A 17,388-nucleotide genomic window follows, 5' to 3' on the forward strand; every position below is an offset into this window, starting at 1 on the left:
GGAATCAAATAACATAATGATGATTCCATAGGCATCCAAGTATTGATTGAAATATTAACAAAGGGGGTGAGGGGATGCCTTTTTAAGATTTGTCTAAGAGGATAGTCTCAGATTTGTCTTGTCCTTAGAGGGAAATGTCACCAAAACAGGCTTTTAGGGTCAATAGATATCTACAAAGTTAATTTAATTCCATATATTTGTCTAAAAAGCTTGTATTGGAGTAAATAGTGAAATCTTTTAAAATGTAAGGGTGAAGAGCTCTCAGAAATGTTATAAAATGATTCAATATGTCATGGTGAATATCCTTGGATACATAAAGCCACAGCAAAGCTAAAGTGTCTGCTGCCAAGTCCACAAAGCTCTGTGTTTACTGCAGAGACAAAGACTCAGAGTTCACTCTTCAAAGCTCTGATGCCTCTCTTCTCAGCATGCCTCCTACACAGTGCAGCTGTTACTGCCATGGAGCTGCTCGCATGTGATTCCTCCCCTCAGGATCACACAGCAGATGCTGGTGTAGCATCATTAGTGTGAGCTTTGTTTGTTGGAGCAGCGGTGGCTATAGTGCCGCGGGAACATGCTATCATTAGCCTTTGATGCACAGACGTCAACCCCTATTAGGTCAGTTTGGTTTATCAGTTTGGTTTATCGGTTTGATCCGAGCACCCACACGTGATTAATGCGCGGACCGTCGCCAAGTCTAAGTGGAACATGCAGCTTTTAAAGAGGTCAATACACTTTATTGAGCTTTTTTTTTTTATAGTCTGGCTTGTGTTGTTCGCTCGAAGGTTTAAAATCAAAGTCAACTTTTGTGTGTACAGACAGAGAGATCGAAATACCATTTCCCAATCCCGAATACAAAATCAAATATATAAAAATATGTATACACCAATATATATATATATATATATATATATATATACACACAATCAAGACATATTTATACATATGCACACATTAAGACCTAAATAAAAGCACAACAATCAATATATACAAAATAACAGTCACTTCAAATCCATATCTAAATGACCTTTTAACTCTAATTCTATAAATGTACAACCATTTGTATTATTGACGAGGCTGCATATACAGTCTGTTTGGGATTTGATATTCTGTACAAACTGTGAAGTCCACTGAGACAAATGTAACATGTGTGATATTGGGCTATATAAATAAACATTGATTGATTGATTTATCAAATCAAGTTTTATTTATATAGCACATTTATAAACGATTTTTGGTCGAGCCAAAGTGCTGTACATATAATAAAAATAGTCTACAGTAGAGACACTTTACAGCAAATACAACAGCACAGATTGTTCAGAATATCAGTATGAGAAAAACGACACCCTCTATCCTTAGACCCTCTGTCCTTAGACCCTCTGTCCTTAGACCCTCACATCGTACAAGGAAACACTTCCAGAGAAAACCCACAGTTTAAAGGGAAAATGGGAGAAACCTCAGGGAGAGCAACAGAGGAGGGATCCCTCTCCCAGGACGGACAGACGTGCAATAGATGCCGTGTATAAATCCAAGAGATAATACATTTCACAGCATATAGACCGAATGTTAGGAAATGCATGTGTCTGTAATAAGAAGATGAATCCACGAGGATGTCAGCTACAATCCTGTGGAAGCCATCTGGGAAGCAGCATGACGAGACCCAAGGCAGGACCGCAGAGACAGGTTCAGCCACGACCCGAAGTCCACGACTTAATCCAGAACTCGGGATAGAGGAACCAAGACACAGGACTACAGCAAGAGGATCAGCCTCGACTCCGGATCCCGGCGTAGATATAGATACAAAACAAGAACAAAGATTTGGCTGGGTTAATCGGAACAAGAGAATACACAGACACAGACAGAGAGGGAAAAGGTCATTGGATACAAGTTATTCTTGATAACCCTCTAGAAAGATCTCATGAACTTCCCCACTCAATCTATCAAGACCCGAGCAGTTCTATTAGATATAGGATAAGAAACAGAGAGAGGGAGCACAACAACCTATCTCTTCGTCAGATGCACTCCCCCGCTTATCTAAGCGACTCTGTACCCCGTTACCCTCTGTACCCCGTTACCCTCTGTACCCCGTTACCCTCTACAAGGCCATAGACCAGCAGAGGGAACATGGGGGGTGGGTAAGGGTTTTTAAGAATAAACCGCAAGGGTCTAAAGGGAAAAAATATGAAATATAAGGCACTATATTTTAAGTAATCCTATCTACTATTCCTATATTTGAATAATGTATAAACTATTTTAAAAATACTTTATGAAATCCTATGTTATGTTATAAATATTAAAATAAATAAATAAATGAATTTACATGTTAGCACGGCATAAAATACATGAATGTATGAGTTTTAAGAAAGTCTCATGCTGCAATAGTGAGCGATCATCTTCATCATGACAGTAACGTACTTACAGCTTTATTTACTTCACAAAATCTAGTTAGTAGCTCATATAAAACAGAAATTATGGATTGCACACTTGATCAAAAGTGTACCAAAATCTCTGGATTCTGTATTCCTCAGACCTAAAATAAAAAACCTATTTGTTTAGTACATGCCATCTTAAAATTCTCACGGTGATCATTGATATATATTTCATTGATATTAAGAGTTAGGATTAAAAAACGATCAATCCCTCCAGTATCGTGAATGATAACGTAATTGCAATATCAGTAAAAATAATATATAGGTTAAGATATCCAGCAGCAATTTATAAAGTCATTAAAATAATCTCCATCTCTAATAGCTGGGATGAAAACAGTCATTTTACTTTTGGTAAATTAAGTTTATTTTGATGCCAATAGGTGTACTTCTCCCACCATAGCCACTCCATGATGTTTCACTTCCTGTCTGCAGCATTGTCAGTAGTGACCTGCTGGTGAGGGTCTGCAGAAACTAATGTCTGCTGATGCGTTAGATACAGGTCACCGTGCAGTTGTTAATGTCCGTGGAGATAATGGCATCATTACTCACTGACTGTGTGATTAATAATGCAGGTCAGAGAGCAGCACGGCACTTAACTGACAGGCAGACAACAGAGTGACAATCAAGGTTCATCAGATCGCTCTCTCGTTCAGGATGTTTATTTGTGTTTGTAGCAGTAAATGTTGTTCTTGTTTAGGCAATAAAAACAGATGGAAAGGTTACTGACAGGTGCAGACAAGATAAGACGTTTTATTCTACGTCTGTCACGGATACATACATTGTTCTTAATAGTTTCAACCCGTCACAAGCAGATGTGCAGTATCTGTAAGTTTGAAAAAAAGTGATCTTATTCCACACTTTGTGACAGTGGAATCTACTCTATATTCTTCCGTGGCTTGTTTGCTTTCAACTGAAGGACGAGTGAAATATTCAAACACACGACTATTTATTTGTAGTTGCAAAATAATGCAATTTTGCCAAATGCCTGAAAAGTTATTACATTACATGACATGTCACTTGTTAGACGCTTTTCTCCAAAGCGACTTACATACTCAATACTGTGGATAATCCCCACAGGAGACATTTGGGGTGAAGGGTCTCAGGGACACAACGACATGCTGACTGCAGTGGGGTTTGAACCTGTGCTCCCCTGATCCCAACACCAACGCACAACCCACTGCACCACACGCCCCCCTAGTAGTTATCTTTAGTGTCTCTCTCTCTCCACACTTTGAACGTTAAAGCATGGAGACATGTCACAGAGGAGACACTAAATACAAGTATGAACCTGGAAATTAGTATAATATGTCCTTTTTTAAACTTTGTACAATGTGGATACTTCAGCTAATATCATAACATCAGTGTTGCTATAACAGTGTGATATTTACTGTATAGTGAATTTGGTCCACTTCCAGTTTTCTAAGTGTGTTTTTAAAATGCACTGAACAGGAAATGAGTAATTCACCAAGCGGCTGTATAACATTTATCCCTCTCTTAAAAGGCTGATTATCTGTACGTTTTAAATTGGCTTGTCCCTGAGCTTTCCCTCTCTTTTGATCCTCTCATCATCAAAGAACTCATGTCACCTCGACCTTTTGTATCCGCCGCCTCCTGCTCAATCACTTTGTTATGTTACTGTATCAGATAACTCCTGGACGCATCTGAGGTCTTTGTGAAGCCAGGGCGAGACTCAGAGTGTTGGACTAACGACACTAAACTCCCTGAGTGAAGGGACATAAGAGGAAACGCGTAACCCCCATCTCTGAACTCCCTTTTTGAATCTCCTCAGGCTGATTTTGGCTGCAAACAGAGATGAGTTCTACGTCCGGCCGTCCAAAGCTGCAGACTTCTGGGCGAATAACAACGAGATCCTCAGCGGTGAGTTTGAGTCCAGCTCGGAAAGCATTTCACTTCCTCCCACATGCATTTTAAACTAGAATGGGACTTGGAGAGCATAGACCTCCTCCAAGGTGCATTCATTGCTTCTGGAAGGCCCTATTTCCTGAGATGGGAAGTCCTTCTTCTCCCTTTGGTGTGTTCATGAGCTAATGTGGAAACAACATGGATGACAACTTTCCCAGAATATATATTTTTTTCTGATTATTCAAACTCCACATACATGCAGCACAAAGGGCTCATCTTGCAATGTTTTTTTAAATTCTTTATTTAGTAGAAGCAAGAGATACAAATGAAATAACAAGAAGTATAATGACATGACAATACCAGCTTCCAAGAAATAAATAATATTAAATATATAAGAAAAAACATCACAGTTAATAGAATCCCTTCAACATTTTAAATTATTATATATATTATTATTCTATATTATTTCACAATGTAGGCAACACTTTTTTTTTTATTATTCTAGTCTAAATGTAATCTCTTCTTCTGTGGTCCAATACCTTCCACAACGTTTCCTAGAGATCAACGATTGGTATACATGCTGACAGAAAACCAAACTGAAAGCATAACCTCCTTGGCAGGGATGGAATGGAAATGATAAGGAAATAAAATAATAAGTACGTAAACATGAAGCAAGTTAGACCAGTCGGTTGTGTTTTGAAAGCTTTGTTTCTATTCATTTCTATCCGTATTGTTGTAACGCTTTTTTGTAAGAGACAACCGGTAAAGAGTTATAAACAAAACAATACGAAAACACAAGAACAAAACCATATGAAGATGATTTATTAATTGTGTTTAAAATGGCTTCGCAATTAAAGAAAATATCATCAAAATTGCAATATGGACCAGCTCAATATTCAAATCTCAGAAGTAGCAGAATATATCCTCCTGAGACCCAGAAAGAAAAAGGTTTCAAATGTCCCTATTTTTCTTGATCACACAAGTCTTTAGGGTTGTATAAACATAATGACTAACACAAACTAAAAATATATATATTTGTTTTATTGTGTGTCCTTTGTAGAGGACATCGGGTTAGTTATGCGAAGCATAGTATACAAACAACATTAGCATACAAGTACATTTAGACAACATTAGAGCACAACAACTCAATGCAACACACACTGAGCCCTCATTTGTAGTACTGCATCCTTTTTTGAAATGCAGAGATACATCTGACACTTGAGGCACTTGATGTATGTGCTCCCCGTGCATCCGTCTGCCATGAACCCTACAGAAACCTACGGGTTAGTTTTGGCCCATAGTGGACTCCATTTGTGTTGTGTAAAATGGGGGAAATAAAAAGTTAGCAAATCCCCATGTCCTCCTCATAAAAACATTTAGTTTTAGGTCAAATAAGTATTACACTGCTCTGAAACTCACTACGCTAACTCCTAAGATGTTCCCTTACTATAGTTAATCAAAAATATTGAACTCACAACACTGGTAATTACAAAATGACAAACTTACCATTTCTCTTTCTATAAATAGTGCTTGTGTTGATGGACGCCATTTTGAAATGCAATGAAATTATCTTTTTCAAAGCCACACCCCCACATATGTTTGAAAAGCCCAGGATGTCCTCTGTGGAGTACATTTGGACTTAATGCCATGGCATGTATAACCTCAAAGTAATGGACCAAAACCCAATGTGCTCCACAGAGAACAAAAATGAATGGGTGGGTCTCTGGAGATAAATATGTGTCAATAGTATTCTGAATGAAGGCTTGTGTTACTGCAGAGATGTCCTGGTCTGAAATTAACTTTAAAAATATCTTTGTTTTTAACATTATCTTCTTAAATAAATCACACATGATAATGAGAACATTAATGAACAACGGCTCCAATATCGTGGATCGCAATATCACTCAAAATCATCACAATTTTGCAGTCTAGGGTGAAACTTCAAAACATATTTCTCTTACGACTCAAAGTGAAAACGCCTTATATTTTGTATTTTTTTAGCTGCGTTTGATTCCCAATTCAATCCCAGACTAAAAGCCTTTTAAAAAATGTAGGGAAAATGTGTCTCCTCCACCTCTTCCACCTCTTCTCCTCCGCTCCGTCACAGGACACCCGCAGTAAATTATATTTAATTGACTGATGTCCAATACACCTTACAGCTGAGCAGAGGAAATCAATCATCCTTTTTTTTTCTGCTGAAGGAGGAAACGCACAGATAGCCTCGTTGCTCATCGGTCTGCTTCCCCCCCGGTAATAGAGGGGTCAGTACTCCAGTAGTGGGCCCTTAATTGATGGCTGCTTTTATGCGATGTGACATGAATAAATGGCCCTGCCTTATCTGGGGGGGGGGGAGGCTGAAGGAGACAGAGCATGACGAAAAGGGAAGTAAGCTATAGCTCCCAGTGGGATCAGGAAAGCTCTCCTTCCTCCCCCTGAAGAGTGGGAGCGCTGGTCTCTCTTGGTCACTGTCAGGGTAAATGGACCTGTCCTTATCGATCACAGGAAGTGAAGGAGACGTGCAGTACGCCTTTTCCATGTCGTGCGAAGAAGAAGAACGTGGAAAAAACATAGATTTATCTACGTATTGAGTTCACTTATTTTCTTTCAAAATCTACACAAAGACACATTGAAGTATAAACTCCTGTGTGTTACATGCAGAGGTGGCAAAAGTACACACATCCTTTACTCAAGTAGAAGTACAGATACTCGTGTTTAAAAATACTCTGGTGAAAGTAGAAGTACTGACTAAACTTCTTTACTCAAGTAAAAGTAAAGAGGCTTTGAAATGTACTTCAGTAAAAAGTACCCATAACTACCATCTGTTTTAAAGAGTACCTGACCTCTCTTTATATTAATAGAACAATAATGTCATTGTTAGCTAATGAATGTTTCCATGCTGAACAACGGCAACATGACAACGTTTCCATTGGTCCCTCTTCTTTAGAGAAGACCAGGAAATGATGGATACACGGATCGTGTTCAATCAATAGGCACGCAATGACTCTAAAGAATAATGATCACGCATCAAACACACATTCAGACTAAAGGAACCAGCTGTTTGGGAAATGTAAGAAGTAGAAAGTCATCAGAAAAATAAGTAGTGGAGTAAAGTACTGATGCAAGAAAAATGTACTTATGTTCAGTAACGAAATATTTGTACTCCACTACCTCTATCTCTGATTACACCTTTTCCATGTCGTGCAAAGAAGAAGAACGAGGAAAGACTGAGATTTATCGATGTATTGAGTTCACTTCTTTTCTTTTAAAATCTACAGAAGACACATCGAAGTATACTCCTTTGTGTGTTTTTGTTACAGGTCAATGACATGCTTCCTAATGCAGGCTAGTTCAAGTCCAGAGTGTTTTCTAACTGCTTTTGTCAGCCTTCTGCATTCAAAGGAAGGACATTTTGATGCAAGGCTTGCAGATGTTCCTTCACACGGACGTTTCTGACTGTCATAACACAAATGTTTCACAGAGAAGAGATAACCTATGACATTAAAGCTTTGTTCATTATATCTTTTTAAAAGTATATCATTTAATTACAATTTTCTAGGAAGTGACCTCCAAATTATTGTGTAACTTTGGTTCCAATGTTTGTAGAAATAGGAACTTCTTTGAGAGAAAAGCTCACATTTTAATTAAGATAAATGAACAAAAAACTCCAGTCATATCACCCTGAAAATGTATTTTGTGTAAGAGTTTATAACAACACAAATGTAGCTAGAAAATATCTGAAATATATATATATATTCACAAGGTCTTTTAATCGTCATATCCAAACACCCAGAGCCTCCTTGTATAAGGCGTTCAAAGGACTTCAATGACGTTGAAGAAAAAGCCATAAACCGTGACAATGAACTAAACGGAACAAATTAGATAAATAAAAAGTTATTATTGTTCCTAAATTGCTATCAATCAATTAAAGTTAACCAATTAGAAGTCTATCATTTGATAAAAAGGTAGATCTTAGGAAACATCTTGAAAATGATGCCAGTTAATAATTACCCATTGTAATCCTTAAAGGAGATTTAACTGTTTTCAACGTAGGGTTATTAAACCATTGTGTAAAAGTTGCATAAGGAAAATATGGAATATTACCAAGTGGATACGAACAGTTACAGGAAAAAGTATGGATTAAATCCCACACTATAGTCACAGTCAATAGAAGCAGTGTTGCATAGTGATGTCACAATGTTACAAAAGTAAACAGAGGAGTCTAATTGAGGCGTTTCAGGTAGGGGGGGTGGGGGAGACACTAAAGATAACTTGAATGCTTATAAAAATGAAGCATTATTTTGCATCTACAAATAAATAGTCGTGGGTTTAAATATTTCACTCGTCCTTCAGTTGAGAGCAAACAAGTCACCACAGAATATAGAGTAGATGCCACTGTCACAAAGTTTGGAATAAGATCCTTTTTCGAACTTAAAGATACTGCACATCTGCTTGTGAGGCGTTAAAACACGAGAGTCATTATCCAATAGTTATTTATAACTCTTATACGTGTTTTATTAGATGGCTACAAAAAGCATCATGTATTTTACCTCCAGGTGAAGTCTCATGAAGCTGCGTTTGATAAAAAATGTTCTCTTGTGTTCCCCAGGCCTGGACTTGGAGGGTGGGAGGGAAGGAGGATCATGGCTGGGGATCAGCAAACGAGGCAAAATGGCTGCCATCACAAACTACATGGAGGGACAAAACCCTGACGCTCAGGGCAGAGGTGAGCACGACATTAAAGGTCACCTATTATGCAGAATCCTCTTCTTCATGTCTCTTCTACATCAACATGTGTCCCCTCTTCTTCATGTCTCTTCTACATCAACATGTGTCCCCTCTTCTTCATGTCTCTTCTACATCAACATGTGTACCCTCTTCTTCATGTCTCTTCTACATCAACATGTGTCCCCTCTTCTTCACGTCTCTTCTACATCAACATGTGTCCCCTCTTCTTCATGTCTCTTCTACATCAACATGTGTCCCCTCTTCTTCATGTCTCTTCTACATCAACACGTGTCCCCTCTTCTTCATGTCTCTTCTACATCAACACGTGTCCCCTCTTCTTCATGTCTCTTCTACATCAACACGTGTCCCCTCTTCTTCATGTCTCTTCTACATCAACACGTGTCCCCTCTTCTTCATGTCTCTTCTACATCAACACGTGTCCCCTCTTCTTCATGTCTCTTCTACATCAACACGTGTCCCCTCTTCTTCATGTCTCTTCTACATCAACACGTGTCCCCTCTTCTTCATGTCTCTTCTAAATCAACACGTGTCCCCTCTTCTTCATGTCTCTTCTACATCAACACGTGTCCTCTCTTCTTCATGTCTCTTCTACATCAACATGTGTCCCCTCTTCTTCATGTCTCCTCTACATCAACATGTGTCCCCTCTTCTTCATGTCTCTTCTACTTCAACATGTGTCCCCTCTTCTTCATGTCTCTTCTACATCAACATGTGTCCCCCTCTTCTTCATGTCTCTTCTACATCAACATGTGTCCTCTCTTCTTCATGTCTCTTCTACATCAACATGTGTCCCCTCTTCTTCATGTCTCTTCTACATCAACATGTGTCCCCTCTTCTTCATGTCTCTTCTACATCAACATGTGTCCCCTCTTCTTCATGTCTCTTCTACATCAACATGTGTCCACTCTTCTTCATGTCTCTTCTACATCAACATGTGTCCCCTCTTCCTCATGTCTCTTCTTCATCAACATGTGTCCCCTCTTCTTCATGTCTCTTCTACATCAACATGTGTCCCCTCTTCTTCATGTCTCTTCTACATCAACACGTGTCCCCTCTTCTTCATGTCTCTTCTACATCAACACGTGTCCCCTCTTCTTCATGTCTCTTCTACATCAACATGTGTCCCCTCTTCTTCATGTCTCTTCTACATCAACATGTGTCCACTCTTCTTCATGTCTCTTCTACATCAACATGTGTCCCCCTCTTCTTCATGTCTCTTCTACATCAACATGTGTCCCCTCTTCTTCATGTCTCTTCTACATCAACATGTGTCCCCTCTTCTTCATGTCTCTTCTACATCAACATGTGTCCCCTCTTCTTCATGTCTCTTCTACATCAACATATGTCCCCTCTTCTTCATGTCTCTTCTACATCAACACGTGTCCCCTCTTCTTCATGTCTCTTCTACATCAACACGTGTCCCCTCTTCTTCATGTCTCTTCTACATCAACACGTGTCCCCTCTTCTTCATGTCTCTTCTACATCAACATGTGTCCCCTCTTCTTCATGTCTCTTCTACATCAACATGTGTCCCCTCTTCTTCATGTCTCTTCTACATCAAACGTGTCCCTCTTCTTCATGTCTCTTCTACATCAACATGTGTCCCCTCTTCTTCATGTCTCTTCTACATCAACATGTGTCCCCTCTTCTTCATGTCTCTTCTACATCAACATGTGTCCCCTCTTCTTCATGTCTCTTCTACATCAACATTGTGTCCCCTCTTCTTCATGTCTCTTCTACATCAACATGTGTCCACTCTTCTTCATGTCTCTTCTACATCAACATGTGTCCCCTCTTCTTCATGTCTCTTCTACTTCAACATGTGTCCCCTCTTCTTCATGTCTCTTCTACATCAACATGTGTCCCCTCTGTGTAAAGAGACTCTGAAAGTTTCAGGAACAAAGATTTCTCTCTCTTTTTGATCAATTTCTATAAAAAACCTGTCTGAAAATGAGCTGATCAGATTTTGGCCGCTTTATGATGTCATAACGATGTGTTGTCTTGTGTAACCATTAGCCAATCAGCAACCAAGGTAACCCCCCCCCCCCCCACCTTATCACCTGAATCTCCTCCTAGAGCACCATTGTGTTCTTTTTAACCAAATCTCTCTCAGAGGGGCGTGGGGAGGGGCTCCTTATTTTCATCTAAAGTAACAGACAGAGAATCAGTACTTTGAAAACAGGGCTGAAACAGAGGGGATTATGGGTAATGCTGCAATGATCTGTTTGGTGTTTCAGCCAATCAGAGACATATTCTGTATATATCTGAGAGCTATAATATATTGATGAAAAACAGTATATTAGGGGACCTTTTAAAGAAGTCTAAAATACATTCACTGATAAAATGCCCCCATAGTCTGCACTTATTCTGCACAATCTTGCATATTGCCTACACTTCAGATGTATATGATAACTGTTCCTTATAGTCTACTTGTGCATTTCATTACATTTTGAAGACTGTTGTGCTACAAGCTTAACATATCTATCTTTTGTATTATTTATATTTTCGTTTCTTATTAACAACCAGGCTGTGTTTACTGTGTGCTTAATATAAAAGCTATTTCTTTACTTTTGTCTGTTTGCAGGATTTCTAGTGTCTAACTACCTTATGGACAGGGATGTGGACAGCTACTCTTACCTAAAGAAGGTGTCTGCAGAAGGCCACCTGTACAATGGCTTCAACCTCCTCACTGCGGAGTTCAGGTGAGTCAAAGATCAGGTTCAGGTTGTGTTATTTGCACCCGTAGGTAGATTTGGTTTGCAGTTAAAAGGGGTCCATTATGACACACGATTTAAAACGACACAGACAACAGGCCCATCTTTGAAAAGAGGACCCCAAGCTTCATCACATGTATAAACCACTACTACAAAGATGAAACAATCAAGTAAATAAATAAATAGGCGTTGCTTCCAAAGCATCTGTGCAACGCCGCTACATCTTGGTAATTTGTGCGATGGCTGCTGGAACAAAGCTGTTTTTATACCGCTTTGATGTAGATGTAAAGAGAGGAAGAGAACTCTATGTGAGTCTATGGCCCATCCGAAGATAAAACTGATTTAAAAGTGTGTTAAAGTTACAGATTTGTTGGACATATATTTGGTAAAATATCCAATATGGCCACCTGAGGCTGTTCATGGATGTATAAGAACTGGATCAGTGTTCCCGCCAGACCAGGGCTGAGAGGGCGTCCACCCCGAGAGCGGGGGGGTGCTTGAATTTTGACTTGAGCCGTCCCTCACGGCCCGTCCACACAGCAGCGTTTAAAAAATCTTCCAACGCTTCTGCCCATTCACTTTGAATGGGGTGACGTCACGTTGCCTCACTTTTCGCCGAACTGCATTGTGGGAAGCAAAGCGAAGATTTCCAGGATTTTCAGGATTCAAAAGTTGAATCAAATCAAATCCCGTTTATGCAAATCTGACTGTACAAGCGCTAGCCAATCAAACTGCGTGCAAGCTGGGAGTGACATACCGCAGTTCATTTTCTATGTTTCTAAAAATGGAGGAGAAATTAGTTATTGCGGTAGCAAATCACCCGGTTCTTTATGACCAGTAGCTAATAACTTACCGGGATACAAATCGGAGGAACCAGGCATGGAGGGAGGTGGCAGAGACAGTGGGTGAAACGGTTTTCGCCTGTTTGGGGATTTTATATCCAGTTTACTTCATTTTAACATTGCTATTGCTTTGTATGTCGGGGGTGGGAGATTCATGTGATTGGTTGTTGGTCGCGTTGCTTGCAAAAAATCCCCAAGCTTCAGATACGCCCACCTCCAAGATTTTTTTAACGCGGCTGTGTGGACGTACCGTTATAGATACTGTTTTTATTACATTAGTTAGCCGGATCATTTTACTCTCTTAAAGCGCCGGCTGTTTCGGCTCCCAACCGGCTCTTCATGTTACCACAGTTTACCACGGAGCCTCAGTTTCGCCGCTGCGAGGCTCTGGTGCTCGCAGCTCACGCGCGTGCACGGCTCATCGCGTCCAAATCGCGCACGTTCCGTGTTGTCCTGTAGCAGGCACCGCCGATGTCGGGGAAACGATCTTCAATACTCCGAAAATAATCCCACCAGACTCCTTTGCCCCTCCAACAGCGGGATGTCCTTGTCCTTTTTCCTTTTCGTTATTTCAAGTGATAAAAACTCTCGATCTTCTCTCGAATTATTAATATTTTTGGACGCCCTCGGCTCGAGTTCAGGGCGTCCCGAGCTGAATAAGGGCGTCAAATGGCGGCAAGACGCCCCCCTGGCGTAAACGCTGAACTGGATACAGCGTGGGAGGCGGGGTCTCGTTCTTTCCTATGAGAGCTGCTCATTGGCGCATGAGGACAAAATGGCCCAACTTTTGAGAGAGCCAAACGTCACAGATTACCCATCATGCCTGGCTGCCAGAGCAGAAGAACCCGTATGTGGCTCACAGAGCATGCGCCCCTTAAGCCCCGCCTCCTGTCATTAAGCCTGACACTCTCACTCTCGGCTCACTAGAATGAATGGAGACAGAAAATAAATCTAGATTCGGCTTTTAGTGCATTTTACAACTTTAACGACCTAATGATTCTAATAACGGCTATAAAGTAGTTCATACTGGGTAGTTTATTTAGTTTTAAAATGTACAGACGTCTCTAGAGTCTTTCCCCATGTTAGTCAATGGGAGAAAGTCTTTCTGGGCCCAGTGACATCACGGACATTACATTACATTGCATTTAGCTGACGCTTTTATCCAAAGCGACTTACAATAAGTGCGGTCGACCAACAAAATACAAACTTGAAGAAAACAGAATCATATAAGTACATCAGGTTTCATAGAGCCAAACATTTCAAGTGCTACTCAACTGGCTTTAGATAAGCCAGTCCTTTATTAGTATATAAGTGCTTTGTTAATAGTTCTATCGCTCGAAGTGGAGTCGAAAGAGATGAGTTTTCAGTTTGCGCCGGAAGATGTGCAAGCTATCTGCCGTCCTGATGTCAATGGGGAGCTCATTCCACCATCTTGGAGCCAGGATAGCAAACCCACATGTTTTTGCTGATGGGAACTTGGGTCCCCTTCGCAGCGAGGGTGCAGCGAGCTGTTTGGCTGATGCAGAGCAGAGTGCGCGTGCTGGGGTGTACGGTTTAACCATGTCCTGGATGTAGGAAGGGCCAGATCCATTCACAGCATGGTAAGCAAGTACCAGTGTCTTGAAGTGGATTCTGCATGGACTGATACGGAAGTTGTAGTACCGCCGTTTGGACAACGAATATTTCCATCAGAATCCGGCGCAATTCCTGGAGGCTTGAGGCTGTTGGATGAAGATCTTTTTTTTTATTGCACTGTGCGTTTTAGAAACTTGTTGAAAACAGGCTATAAATCCGTGAGTTCTGGCCTTCCTCTGGAAAGAAACCACAAAGGCAGTGTCTTCATCTCTAAAGTGCCAAGCAGGCAGAACGGGGGGAAAGAAAGTCTGAGGTGCTGAGCTGTCAGACAGCCAGCTTTAAATCTCAGAAGGAACACCTGTTCATATTTCAGGTTTCAGACAAAGCAGAAAAATAACAATGGCTTTTTTACATTTTTCATCTTCGTTATGCGGCACCAGCCTGAATCTGGTGATCTGATAAAGGGAGAAAAATCGAAGTGGGATCAGTGCAAACCGAGATAGTTGTCAGAGGCCCCTGTGCACATTGGCATTGAAACGGCTCTCAGTTTCTGCCAGAGAGAGGTTAGAGGTTCAGCTACAACACACACACACACACACACACACATACACACACACACACACACACACACCACTACTGTACCAAACCATATCCCTGGCAGGGGAGGAAAGAGTAATCCTCAGTGGGGTTTGGTGTCATGATCCATGTATCCTGGAAACAAGGAAGATCTTCTCTAGAGACGTGTTTTCTTATGCTGGTATAGAAAAATACTTCTGTTTTCGGCTGTATTATTAAATATTACGTCAGCTACTCATTGTTTCTTACGTGCAATATGACAAATGAAATGCAGTTTATCAAAAACAGCTGGTCCTTAGTTTCAGGAAAAAGTGACATTTTCGTTATCAGACGCTTATTGTGCAGCAGAGTCCTGCACGGGTCTGATTTCCAAGCTAACATTAGGCTATAAACCAACTAAATCACAGTCGCATGATTTCAACGGACCAACACTGAGCTAAAGAGAGCAAATGTTCGGTGTGATGATGTTAGTAGTCTAATTTAGACACTTTTTAAGACATGTAAAAGCATCAGACATTATCCAGAGGGTAATCACAACATATTGTATGTCACGGGGCAGAAATGTGAAAGTCTTGACATTTCTGTAATAAGCCCAGAACTTTTTTAGGCACTTCTGACCAAAAACACATTAAAACAAAATGTGACTTTGAGACGAGGAAACCCTAAAAGTGCAAAAATAGTAACTTGTAGGACTCATTCCTTCAGCACTGTTTTTTGGTTATTTTTAAAGGCCAGAAAACACACAACCATCCACTTGTTTTGAATGCCGTGTTGTCATAACGCCGCATGCACAACAAAGAAATCCAACGCTCAACAGACCTGCTGTACTTAGTTACGTTCACTAGGCATTAAATGGACAATCGCTGTTTGGGTTCTCAGTTTAGTGGACAGACGAAGCAGTGAAATGCAATTATGTTCTTGCTTTGCCAAAGAAACTTGCAAGTACTCTCTTTCTTGGTCCCAGGTATTTATTATCAGAACAACATCTCAGCTATTTGCAGGAAAACCATTATTATTTCAGGCTTTGAAAACAGGACTAAACAGCAGAAACATGGCTCGGCTGTTGTTCCTTTGATCGGCTGAAACCAACAAGATATGCAAATGTCCTTATTAAGACCAGGAGCTCCTCTTTAAATGAAAGAATACCGTCCGTCCCCCACGCTCATGAGACACCAGCGAAGCCTGTCGGGGATATTTTAAACTCGTCAATACTGTAAAGATGTACAATGAGTAATCAATAATAAACTGGTGAAAGCAAGCAGCGTTGTCTTGTTGGTTATTTATTTGAAGCTTCAAAAGGTACAGGTCTCGCAGAGTATAGGATAGTCTGCAGGAGTGCGCGCAATAGTCACAGAATAGCAAAGCTTATATACAAGATAGGGCGGGCAGACAAAGTTTTGTGTAGCTCGGCGGAACGCCTCAGAAATCTGCTTTCACACGGATGTCTCATATCGCTATTAGACACCTGTGTCCTTGAGCTAGAAAGTATAACGGTTATCAGAATATGGAAGTTCAAACTTAGTGTGAAGAGTAGGGATGCCAGCGATTATTCGATTATTCGATTAATCGTTACAGTCTCCATAATCGAATATTATTTTTAAAAATCGATTTTATTTATATATTTTTTTATTATTATTTTTTTTTGTTTTTTTTGGCTTAGTTTCAACCAAAATATAGACTAATGCTAATAATAGTAATAGTATTAACAATTGTAAATGGCCATTGGTCACACCACCAGTTTGTTTTACTGTAAACTTGGAGGAAGCCTGCGTGCAGAGCAGACTGCTGCTGCAGCACGCTACACACCGACCCCGCCCCCACCCCCCCTCTCCCTCACACGTGCGACTAAAGATGAACAAAGCGGCAGGTAAAAAGAGTTCCTCCTCGTGGAACTACTTTGAACTTATAAGTACAAAGGAAGTGAAATGCAAGCTCTGCGAAAAGACGTTGGTCTATCATAGCTCAACCTCAGCAATGCGTTCGCATTTGAGTGCGAAGCACGCCAAAGAGATTACAAAGAAAGACGCAGCACAGCCGGCCATTACCAACTTCACTTCAAGGCCACGCCGTTGTGATGACATGCGTGCAGGTGAAATGCAATGCTGCTATTATTAATAATAGCATTGCAATAAATAAATGAATATAATAATATTTATTGCAATGCTGCTATTATTAATACAAGCTGTAGCCTGTATTTAATAATGGCAGCATTGCAATAAATACATTGTGCGCCCATAGCACATCTCCAAATAAAGGCAATGGCAGGCACTTTAGAAAATAACAAAAAATAAACCAACATCATGTTGATGTTGGTTTATTTGTCGTTTATTTTGTTTGTACTGTTAAACATGTTCCAGTAAAGAGAACAACGGAATTCCTTTTGTCTGAGTTTTGGGGGGGTCGATTAATCGATTATTATTCGCCAGGGCTGCCGAATAATCGATTTTGATCATGGTCAGTTTCTGGCAACCCTAGTGAAGAGGAGTAGTTTCAACATGCCAAATCAGCTCTGTGGCCTTGAAGCACTTGAGAATAATAACCCTCATTAGAGTATGCAGAGAAAACAGCACATATCAAGAAATGGTACAGTAGTGTTAGACAATGCTTTTAGAAGCATTTGGTGTTAGGCTCCTCGTAAAGAGA

General features: G+C 40.3%; 1 protein-coding gene across 2 annotated transcripts in view; it reads left to right on the forward strand.

Annotated features, from left to right (window-relative positions):
• The window catches only part of tango2 (transport and golgi organization 2 homolog (Drosophila)), a 54,614-nt gene that overhangs the window by 12,746 nt on the left and 24,480 nt on the right, over nucleotides 1-17,388 (forward strand). For both annotated transcript variants that reach the window (XM_034236344.1, XM_034236347.1), the window contains exons 4-6: nucleotides 4,219-4,307; nucleotides 8,899-9,015; nucleotides 11,623-11,740. In XM_034236344.1, coding sequence (XP_034092235.1) covers nucleotides 4,219-4,307; nucleotides 8,899-9,015; nucleotides 11,623-11,740 — 324 coding nt within the window. The remainder of the gene's footprint in view (nucleotides 1-4,218; nucleotides 4,308-8,898; nucleotides 9,016-11,622; nucleotides 11,741-17,388) is intronic.

The sequence above is a fragment of the Gymnodraco acuticeps genome, unplaced genomic scaffold (genome assembly GCF_902827175.1).
Source record: "Gymnodraco acuticeps unplaced genomic scaffold, fGymAcu1.1, whole genome shotgun sequence".
NCBI classification, from domain to species: Eukaryota; Metazoa; Chordata; class Actinopteri; order Perciformes; family Bathydraconidae; genus Gymnodraco; species Gymnodraco acuticeps.